The following is a 10879-nucleotide window of genomic DNA, read 5'->3' as shown; positions in this document are numbered from 1 at the left end:
TTAGGGGTAACTCATTACAAGTAATGCAAGTTATGTAATCCAATTACTTCAAGTAGTAATTAATGCATTACTTTTTAATTTACAAGAAATTATTTGTTTTCCGAATTATTGACTGATATGTCTCCAGTCCCCAAATTGAGAGAAACTGGAAGTACAGAGGCACAAATAACACAAATGTATCTAATCCCATTTTATTAACTAATATATTTGCTGCTGACCTTTGATAAAAATGTCATTAGATAAGCTAACAATTGTGCTTCATTGGGGTTTTATTTTTTATTACTGCTGATGAGTGTTGAACCTTTCTCTCCTGCGTTCTACTTTACAGATGTGAATTTACTTTTCCTTCAGCCTGAGGTTTATTTATTACCCTTTTTGGTGTGAAAGGGCTTTTATATTTGCTATAAATAGGACTTATTATATTAAAAACAATAAAGCCCTGCCCATATTTTAAAAAGTAACACAAAAGTATCTTAGCACATTACTTTCCTATAAAAAGTAACTAAGTAACGTAATTAGATACTTTTTTAGGGAGTAACTCAATATTGTAATCCATTACTTTTAAAAGTAACTTTTCTTCAACTCTGGTGTTCTTCAGTTGAGCTGTAGTGTTTTTCAGGAAGGTAAATGTTTGTGGAAAAGCTCTTGGTCTGAACACAAAGGGATTTTTGTTTCAGAGCCTTCCAATCGTTCGGAGGAGGAGGAGGAGTTCTAAGACTCTGTGGCTGTTTCTGGGAACAGAGCAGTTCTGGTTTCCACACAGACAGCATCTCAACTCAAACTCCGTTCAACATGGTCAGCCGGTGAGTTATGGAACCTTTAAACTCTCAGTCAAACTGCTCAGATTCTACAAATGTATTTATTGTACATTTTTGGAAAGTGTCCAATTTTAAATGTATTTATTTTTAAAACGCATGTTTCCTTTATCATTTGTATCCTTTAAGCTTAAGTTTGTATTCCCTTGGCAATGTATCATTTAGAAGAATGTGCAAAATGCCTCAAGAATGAGTATATAAGTTTAGTTGTTTTCTTTTTCTTTTTCATGTCACTCCATTATGTAAAAAATGTAGACATCTGTTTTCATTCACAGTCTTGAACACCCAGCCGGTGGCTATAAAAAAATCTTTGAGTCATGCGAAGAGTTAGCTGAGCCCATTCCTGCTCATGTCTCAGGTTTGCACGCATATAATCTTATAAATCAAGCATTTGTTAATTTAAGAACTTTCCACATTTTACTTTCTCAATGCTTTCATTGAAGGAAAAATGTATGCAGCTTCTGCTGTGGCTGATGTAAAGACCTTGTAGCTTTTGATGTTGGAGCTGTTTTTTTATTTATTTGGTTAAAGTGAACCTTCTCTCTTTCTCTGCAGGCAAAATCCCTAATTGGCTCACTGGCAGTCTGCTCCGTGTGGGCCCTGGGCTCTTTGAGATTGGAGATGAACCTTTTTACCACCTTTTTGATGGGCAGGCTCTCATGCACAAGTTTGACCTGAAGGATGGACATGTCACTTATTACCGCAGGTAAGACCCTGTTGTACGTTTGTGTGTTTATCCTGCAGTAAAATCCAAATTGAGTTCATGACATAAAAGTTTTGCAATAAGTTACTGGAATTGAAATGACTCGTATGCTGGATAATTTCTGTTAAAAGTGGTTAAATGCAGAAATTAGATTTTGCTTAATCAAATGCATATTTACTGGTACCTTTAATTTCAGGTTTATGAGAACTGATGCTTATGTGAGAGCCATGACAGAAAAAAGAATTGTGATCACAGAGTTTGGCACCGCTGCATATCCAGATCCATGCAAAAACATATTTTCCAGGTCTGGAGAGCATTTTCTATTCAATTTCATTTGGGACTATAAAAATAATGGCATAAAAACTAATTTCCTCCAAATGGTGCATTTACTTTTGGTACTTCCTTTTTTTTTTTTTTACATCAGGTTTTTTACTTACTTTCAAGGCATTGAGGTGACAGACAATTGCCTTGTCAACATCTACCCCATTGGTGAGGACTACTATGCCTGCACGGAAACCAACTACATAACCAAAGTTGATCCTGATACCTTAGAAACAATAAAAAAGGTAGGCTTTTGTACTGTTGCGCAGTTTTGAGGCCAACTTTTAAAGGAATAGTTCACCCAAAAATAAGCATTTTCTGAAAATTAATTCACCCTCAGGCCATCCATGATGTAGCTGAGTTTGTTTCTTCATCAGAACAGATTTGTTAAATCACTTGCTCACTAATGGATCCTCTGCAGTGAATGGGTGCCGTCAGAATGAGAGTTCAAGCAGCTGACAAAAACATCACAACAATCCACAAGTAATCCACATGACTCCAGTCCAATAAAAATAGTCAATGCTGATTACTAATAGATTATCATGCAGTTTTTATCAGCTGTTTGGACATTCTGACGGCACCCATTCACTGCAGAGGATCCAATGCTAAATTTCTTCAAATATGTTCCTATAAAGAAACAAATCATCTACATTTTGGAAGGCCTGAGTGTAAGTTCATTTTCATCAAATTCGAATTTTTCAACTGTTCGTTTAACATCTCTACTTCCCATAGGTGGACCTTTGCAATTATCTCTCAGTCAATGGTGTGACAGCACATCCACATACTGAACCAGACGGTACTGTATATAACATTGGAAACTGCTTTGGGAAGAACATGTCACTGGCCTACAACATCGTCAAGATCCCTCCAACACAAGAAGGTTGGTACATTGCTTTGTTGGCCTAAAAGGATCTTAGAAATGCATTCTGTGGAGGTGTTTAACTTTTCCTTAATCATTTATTTAATCAGATAAATCCGATCCAATTGAGAAGTCAAAGGTTTTGGTGCAGTTTCCAAGCAGTGAGCGATTCAAACCATCCTACGTCCATAGGTTGATAATATATGATATTTGATATGACATAATAATAATAAATTCTTCATAATTAAAAATAAATTTTAATAAATTATATATATTTTTTTAGCTTTGGCATGACAGAGAACTACTTTGTGTTTGTTGAGACTCCAGTGAAGATCAATCTGCTGAAATTTCTGACTTCCTGGAGTATCAGAGGGACAAATTACATGGACTGCTTTGAGTCTAATGACAAAATGGGTGTAAGTCAGAGCTTACTGGCATTATATGATGCTGGAAATGTTAATTATATGTTTGAAAAACGAAAACAATAACAACAAAAATGCTCTGGGTATTTTGTGCGGTAACTCAACCTCGTCATTTGGTTGCATTCCCAGACATGGTTTCATCTTGCAACCAAGAATCCTGGAGAATACATTGACCACAAATTCAGAACATCTGCCTTTAATCTTTTCCATCACATTAACTGTTATGAGGACCAAGGCTTTATTGTTGTTGACCTTTGCACTTGGAAGGGGTAAGACTGCTTGTTTTTTTAAAATATATTTATTGAAGAATTAGCTAATATCTCAAAATGGCCAAATAACAGACCAACTAACAAAACACATGCATTTGATAATGACAGTAAACATGGCCAGAAGAGAGCTCAAAAATAGACCATGGTGATCATCTGTGGTCTCCTTTCTTTGAATGGCAGGCATGATTTTGTGTATAATTATCTATATTTGGCAAACGTGAGGCAAAACTGGGAGGAAGTCAAAAAAGCAGCTATGAGAGCTCCACAGCCCGAGGTGCGGCGATACGTGCTTCCACTGGACATTCACAGGGTAAGAGTTATCACGATCCTGCTATTAGATTGAATTCAGTTAGTTTCTGTCTTTCCAGTGCAAAAGTGCTTCCTTTGTACAGCAGTCATTCCTTTGTTGTTTTTGCAGGAAGAGCAGGGGAAGAATTTGGTTTCTCTTCCATACACCACAGCCACTGCTGTCATGTGCAGTGATGGAACTGTTTGGCTTGAACCTGAGGTTCTTTTCTCTGGACCGCGTCAAGGTAAATAGTCAACACCTTCCATATTTGGAAACGGTCATTATTACAGCTGAGAAATTATAGATTTTATAACTGAATAAAAGTCAGATTTAAAAAAAAAAAGAGATTGAAAGAATTTTCCTCTTTGGGTTGTGTTTGTGTTTCAGCTTTTGAGTTTCCTCAGATCAACTACAAAAAATACTGTGGGAAAAATTACACCTTCGCTTATGGACTTGGACTAAACCACTTCGTTCCAGACCGGGTGGGTGTGACATGATACTGAAAACATTTTCCATGTTCAGCATTTGCTGCATGTGTGATTGGTTTCGTTTTTGTGGGGGTTTAGATTTGCAAGTTGAATGTGAAAAGCAAAGAAACATGGATATGGCAGGAGCCAGGAGCCTATCCATCCGAACCACTGTTTGTGCAAAGCCCTGATGCTAAAGATGAAGATGATGGTATTCCACGTCTGTTACTAAACAGAACATATATTATGAATCTTTTTATTATCCCAAAATAATGAGGTTTTTATTCTGGTTTTCTCAGGTGTTCTTCTGAGTATTGTAGTGAAACCAGGAGTCACCCAGAGGCCAGCATTCCTCCTCATACTCAATGCCACCGACCTGACAGAAATAGCACGTGCAGAGGTTGATGTCATGATTCCTGTCACTCTCCATGGCATGTACAAACCTTAGAGGATCAGGACCACGACTTTGCATTTCAGACTATACTTTTATTGTTATTGTACTATTATGGTTTAGTGTACATGTAAATTTTCTATGTAAACAGTGTGATTGTTGCTATTTTAAATGGGCCAGTTATATGACCGAATATGCTTGTAATGCAACAGCTTTATGATGTGTACAGTACAGTAAGAAAAATAAAATTTCTACTGAAGCATTTATAAACAATGATTTAGTCATAAGTAAAATTCCATCTGTACAAACAGGTTTATTTTACATCAGTCAGAAAATCACGATAATAAGGCACCACTGCTGATTACAGGAAAACTGTCTTTAAAATAGATTTGTGTTTGACACTAACACTGTTAGTTTATTACTTTAGTAAAACAACTTGTACAAGTTTATAAAGTCCACTGAGGTTTCTGCAGAGGTAGGGTTACAGTCGAAGTAAAGGAGTCCTCATTTTCTCTCTGGACATTTGATACTCTTGTTGCTTAATGATTTTCAGACACTTGCTCAAAACCTAAAAAGGAACAGAGGCACATATATTATAAATCTTTGATTTTCAAACTCAAGAGCTTTTTGAAATTTAATTATAATTAAAACTATTAACTCTTTTATAACAAAAGATATGAGCAAATGTTTTAAGCTAACAATAGGGGGAAAAAAATATATTCGGGCAGTTAAACCACATTTAAATATATTCATGTAATTCAATTAGATAACAAAATATCAAAAACAAGTGGCATTTATTTTAAAGAAGTATTTCAGGTTAGGAACACTAGTTAATTCTAGTTACTATCTTTTAGGTTTACTATAAGATGCCACTAAAACCCCTTAATAGCCGTTTTTCATTATGGCCTTCCAGTGAACAGTCTAGTGCTCTGTGCTATTTATTTATTTCTTTTATTTTTTTGTATGTAAATGTAATATAAAAGGTGAATTACCTAATTTTTTTGTAAAAAGTGAAAATTAAACCAGTATTCATATTTGTTTAGCAAAAGACGTCGAAGATTCAACCACATAGAAATGAAATAAAATTAATTTGCTAGCTCTTCTACCTTTCTGGTGTCTTGAGGTAGAATAACACCATCATCCCACAGTCTGCCGGTGGAAAAGAATGCGGAACTCTCTTCCTCCAACCTTCACAGGAACATATACATATATTTAATTTATGCATTTTTAATACAGCTTTAAAAAAACAGTCATGGACCTTAAACATATCTGTCACTAATATATTTGACATCCTGTTACATCTCATTAATCTGTGTGATTTCCTCTTCAGTCTGCACAAATGTATCCGAGTGGCCTGGGGCCAAAATTGACACTCTCGCATTGGGCCACAGGAACAGGAAATTGGGGTCAAAAGCCCTTCCACACTAAAAAAATAAAAAAAATTTAAAAAAAACCATTCAGAAAGATTTTACATTTTAACTACACTATATGTTTTTTTTTAGATCAATAATCTAGATCTAGATCAAAATAACAGAATTCTATACTGACCATAGCATAGCTTTCACCTCCATGACATCCTCCAATAACCACAGTAATTTTAGGAACAGAAGCACAAGCCACAGCAGACATCATGGAACCCTGAGCCTTCAGTCTGTTAGTGTTGGACTCAGCCTAAGAGAGATGGGAAAGAGAATGAGTGGATGGCGTGTAAGTACTGGAAACTATTACACTTTCCTGTGTATCACGTGTATTTTAAATGAAATTACAAGTAATATGATTTCTCTTTTAAAGAGTCTTTGTTGGGAAGTCTGCATATACGTAAATGTCTTTTGATGTACCTTGGTTTGAGAGAATGTGTGTGCAGGTTCTGGTGCTGTGTTTTGCAGGAAGATGAGAGGAATGTCCCTCTGGTCACACAGCTGAACAAAATGACTGCCTTTCAGGGAAGCTTCATATGTCAGCTCTCCGTTATTTGCCACGATTCCAACCTGATGACTAAAGATAAAAAAAAATAATAATAATTGCATGTTCTCAAGAAATCATAACTGCCGTTTGCAAATGCAAAAACTCCTCTGCTAATATATTCTAGGTGGTTGTTAAGCTGTGGTTTTCTGAGCATGTAACTATGCAGTACCCAGGGACTTCTGGGTGGTTTCAAATGTCAAATAAATTTTTGATAAATAAGTCGCAGGACCAGCCAAACAATGAAAAAAAAAGTGCGACTTATAGTCCGGAAAATACGGTATGCGCTTAATATTTTAACAGAGGGGGGGAAAAAATAATTTTCAGTTCAAATTGCATTTACACAACAATCAAAACACCTCACTTTTGTTCTAATAACAAATGAACTAAAAACATGCTCCAAAAGCAATTACCCTTCAATTCTGGCAAACCCTGTCAGGAGGGGGGTGCCGTAACGGGCCTTGAACTCCTGAAACCGACTACCATCAGTCAGCCGACTCACAATCTGAACAGTATAAAGAAAGAAATGAGTAAATGAACACCCACAAATCATGTGATAGTAGAAGTCTGAAACGGTGCATGTGCATGTGTCTTTACCAGTCTGACATCCATGCTGTGATTGTAGCAATGCGGTGCAAGGCCCATGAGATCGTCCACATTGTACAGGGGCTCCTCAGCCTGAGTGCTGTCCTCTTCTGGGAGCTCATAATTTAGGGTGGAGATGATGTTTCTGGTACACTCATATGCTTCAATCTCTGCTGCAGCAAAATGGTCCACACAGCCACTTACTCTAGTGATATAGACAAGGAGGCAAGAAATCAGCAGTTAAATTAGAGAAATATTGAAAAAGAAAAAAAATCTGTACAGGATGCATTTATGATATTGTTGCAATATTCAGTTCAATTATTGTATTATATATTATATTTAAAAAATTATTTTAAAATTAAAATTTGATAATAAAATTTCATTTTAATTTATAGTATGGTCAACCATATTATATATATATATATTTTTTACATTAATATGCTTTTTTATTTTTCTAATAGAGGAATGCACTTACTATACATATATATATATAATGTATTTATTTATTATGAATCTAATTGCTTTATTATTTTTATTTTATTTATCATTCAATAACATGGTTGTGGACGACATACAGGGATTGAAAACCACTGCTCTTGAGATGAAAATTTAAGAAAAAAACAATTAAAGGTAGTAAACAGCATACTCTGAGTGCAGCCTGGCTCCTCCCAGATCCTCTGGGGAAACCTCCTCTCCAGTTGCAGCTTTCACCAGCGGTGGACCCCCCAAAAATATTGTTCCTATCCTGTGGACAATCACCGCCTCCTCAGACATAGTGGGGACATAAGCACCTCCAGCTGTGCATGAGCCACACACTACTGCCACCTACAGGTTATCATATCACATCACATTACATCATACATATAGCATTACTGGGAATGGATATTTGTTTTTTAATAAGAATGTTTTGCATGCATCTATTATTACCTGAGGAATCTTCATTGCTGACATAACTGCTTCATTGAAAAAGGTGCGACCTCCATGGTTGCTATCGGGAAAGATCTCTGACTGTTGATAAAACAGTTGCACAACCATTGATGCATCATTAAGAGATAACAGAGCTCGCCATGGCAATAAATGCAAGTTACCTGAAGAGGCAGAAATGCGCCACCACTGTCCACCAAGTACACAGAGGGCAAACGATTCTGCATGGCCACAACCTGCGCCCTGAGCTGCTTTTTAACTGTGATGGGATACGCTGTACCTCCTTTCACCGTGGCGTCATTAGCAATGAACACGCACCAAAGTCCATTAATTTTACCGATTCCTGTACAAAAAATAAATAACACTGTTACTAAGGAAGCAGCTTGAGAGGAACCCCTATCCCCAAATATGTTCATATCAATTCATGTCAAATGATTACACCTACTAATAATAATATAAAGTATTTTTATTTATAATAAAGTCTTAATAATGGTATGTCTAATTTTAAAAATAATACTAATCAACAAATAAACAACCCCTGGTGAAGTGAAAAACAATTCAAAATAAAGGAGTATAATTAAATTATAACAAAATAAAAAAATATAATTATGAATATCATATAAATGCCGTTTAGTAGCAATATTACAACCTTCATTTAAATAAGCCTCTCAAAGAAGCATGACTGAAATTCAGATTCTGATCTCCTTTTAATGCCTAATTCTGTATTCTTGAATTTATTTTTTTATTAACCACAATTAATAAATGATAAAACTTTTCACTGTATTATGTAGTGTATTACCTGTGAGACAGCCAGCTGATGGGATGTCTCCATAGGGCAGACCAAGTCCAGCAAAAGGAGAGAGTTCTAAATAATCTTCGTCGTCCAGCAGCATGCGGAGTCTGTCTCGTACGAGGACTTTTCGATTCCTCAGCGTATGCCGCGCTATGGCATTTTCACCACCACCCTTCATTATTTTTTCCTTGTGCTCAAGGTATCTGTTGAAACAACACAAGGTTATACAAGGTGGATATTACTTATGTGATGAAATTCATGATTAGGGAATAATATTGTAATGTAACTGTAGGGAGACCTTTAAGTGAATCAGACTTACTTTTGCTGACAGATTAGGCTGTTCCTGAGATTGGCTTCATACACATGTCTGTGAACTGGATGCAATTCTCCATCTATAACTGGAAAGGCACTTGGCAGGCGTCTCCTGTGCACAGTGGAGCTCATACAGCAAGACGATGCTGCTGGCTGGTGTGTCCTATGTGTCAATGGTTGCCACAGACTGCCTGAAACAGGTGAATGTGTGCAGCGGTATGTTGTGCGGCTGAAAAGCTTGGATGATGTGTCCCATGACTGTGGATTTTGAGAGAATGATGCTCTGGTGAGCTGAATGAGTTTATTCCTTTTTATATGGAAAGACCTGGTGAAATAAGAGACATGCATTTTATTTGTAATAACTCCAAGAATTACACATTGGGCTTGGGATGATAATTAAATTGTGACCTTTAACATACTTAATTAAAGAAAAGAAGAAGAAAAAACAGGGTAAGAAAGCATGAAGATGTGGACGTATAATATAAACTATGCAAAATAGAAAGACTAATGCATCTGGTGCATTTGTGATGACTGGAACCTAAATTAATAATAATGTTTTTATACAGTCTGTGTGAATAAAGTTAAAGAATATTATATTTCACCTTTCACTTGTTTTTTTTTTTTTACTGTCACTGACACAATGAATGTGGTATTTGTCATAGTAGAAATCGTCATTCAAGTTTTGTGCACATAAACGCTAAATATAAATATATACTCTGGCAGCAAAGGGCAAGAAATAAGAAGTAACAGGTGCCAATGTTGAGCTGTAATATTATAGACTACAATCAACCAAAATAAATACTCAAGATTATATAAATGAATATAGTTAATAATAATAATAAAAAAACACCTTGCACATTGCTTTGGTCTTTCTATTATGTCTAGTTAATTATTATTCGTCTAATTCTTTATGCTGCACGAGCCTGTATTTTTCTTTCTTCAAGTGTGTCAAAGGTCGTTATGAGCTTAGTCGGACAGTAAACGCGAAGAACTTTCCAAAACGGCGGAAACACAGTAGTACACTTTTACATAGCAAAAGATCTTACCTTAACATACAACAGTACATGATAAGGCGAAAGACAGATGTCTAAAATTATTAAATGTTTTATAGTGTAACGAGAAACTAAGTCTGGAAGGAAACAAACCGAAAGGAACGTTTGAGGTTGCGACGTTGTATATATTATTACATAGTGATATAATGAACACTAGAGAGCAGTATAGATCAGTAAATGAGTGTCTATGGCACAGACTTGACTTGAGAGAATTAATTATAAACTACTCTGAGACATTCTATTCTATTCTATTCTATGCTACAAGGCAGGGTGATTATAGTAAAGAAAACTAAAAACTGAAAAAAAAATAATAACAATTATTCCATAAAAACATTCAGCATTACTTGGAATAGAAAATAATATTATATTTAACTGAAATAAAATAAAATGCTTATTTTCTTTCAGCAAGATGTCAGTGCAACTTGATATAAGCTACTACAAATAAATAAAACGTAAAACAAATCTACAGATACATATTTTTGAAACGAGTAAAAATGACAAAAACATAGCAAAACTAATAACATTTAATTTAATTCAAGATAATAATGAAAATTATAACAGTATTTCACGTGCAACGATTGATTAACAGTGTCAACCTAAAAGCTATACCACACTTTCTCTTTTAAAATACTATATATATATATATATATATATATATATATATATATATATATATATATATATATATGTGTGTGTGTGTGTGTGTGTGTGTGTA

The 10879-nt window shown here is 35.3% G+C and overlaps 2 protein-coding genes across 3 annotated transcripts; one reads left to right on the top strand and one right to left on the bottom strand.

Moving 5' to 3' along the window:
* Positions 1–692: 692 nt before the first annotated feature.
* On the top strand, positions 693–4809 carry LOC113107075 (retinal Mueller cells isomerohydrolase). The gene is made up of 14 exons (XM_026269253.1): positions 693–803; positions 1091–1173; positions 1371–1521; positions 1715–1822; positions 1943–2084; positions 2572–2719; positions 2809–2890; positions 2982–3114; positions 3250–3389; positions 3570–3699; positions 3808–3922; positions 4066–4160; positions 4245–4356; positions 4445–4809. The coding sequence occupies exons 1-14, from the start codon at positions 793–795 to the stop codon at positions 4591–4593; spliced, it is 1599 nt and encodes a 532-aa protein (XP_026125038.1). The 5' UTR covers positions 693–792; the 3' UTR covers positions 4594–4809.
* Positions 4810–4824: 15 nt separating this feature from the next.
* LOC113107074 (methylcrotonoyl-CoA carboxylase beta chain, mitochondrial) lies at positions 4825–10288 on the bottom strand. Of its 2 annotated transcripts, none has more exons than XM_026269252.1 (13): positions 10159–10288; positions 9120–9437; positions 8807–9003; positions 8172–8350; positions 8011–8091; positions 7730–7908; positions 7096–7288; positions 6912–7003; positions 6375–6531; positions 6085–6207; positions 5836–5960; positions 5643–5724; positions 4825–5104 (listed from the first exon to the last, which is right to left on the bottom strand). In XM_026269252.1, the coding sequence occupies exons 1-13, from the start codon at positions 10176–10178 to the stop codon at positions 5018–5020; spliced, it is 1833 nt and encodes a 610-aa protein (XP_026125037.1). In that variant the 5' UTR covers positions 10179–10288; the 3' UTR covers positions 4825–5017. The 2 variants fall into 2 exon arrangements, with proteins under 2 accessions (XP_026125037.1, XP_026125036.1); XM_026269251.1 differs by having other exon boundaries at positions 9120–9440; positions 10159–10282.
* Between the last annotated feature and the right edge of the window lie 591 nt (positions 10289–10879).

The sequence above is a fragment of the Carassius auratus genome, chromosome 8, assembly GCF_003368295.1.
Source record: "Carassius auratus strain Wakin chromosome 8, ASM336829v1, whole genome shotgun sequence".
NCBI classification, from domain to species: Eukaryota; Metazoa; Chordata; class Actinopteri; order Cypriniformes; family Cyprinidae; genus Carassius; species Carassius auratus.
This window is presented reverse-complemented; position numbering and strand designations above follow the sequence as displayed.

What these genes read in the sequence shown, in the direction of transcription:
- LOC113107075 (XM_026269253.1), top strand. An exon ending in CATGTCACTTATTACCGCAG is followed by an intron (nt 1,522 to 1,714) that starts GTAAGACCCTGT and finishes CTTTAATTTCAG; the next exon opens with GTTTATGAGAACTGATGCTT. An exon ending in AGTCTAATGACAAAATGGGT is followed by an intron (nt 3,115 to 3,249) that starts GTAAGTCAGAGC and finishes TTGCATTCCCAG; the next exon opens with ACATGGTTTCATCTTGCAAC.
- LOC113107074 (XM_026269251.1), bottom strand. Translation starts at nt 10,178, where the DNA reads ATGTACTGTTGTATGTTAAG. An exon ending in GAGGTGAAAGCTATGCTATG is followed by an intron (nt 5,961 to 6,084) that starts GTCAGTATAGAA and finishes TTATTTTTTTAG; the next exon opens with TGTGGAAGGGCTTTTGACCC. An exon ending in TACCTCAAGACACCAGAAAG is followed by an intron (nt 5,105 to 5,642) that starts GTAGAAGAGCTA and finishes GTTCCTTTTTAG; the next exon opens with GTTTTGAGCAAGTGTCTGAA.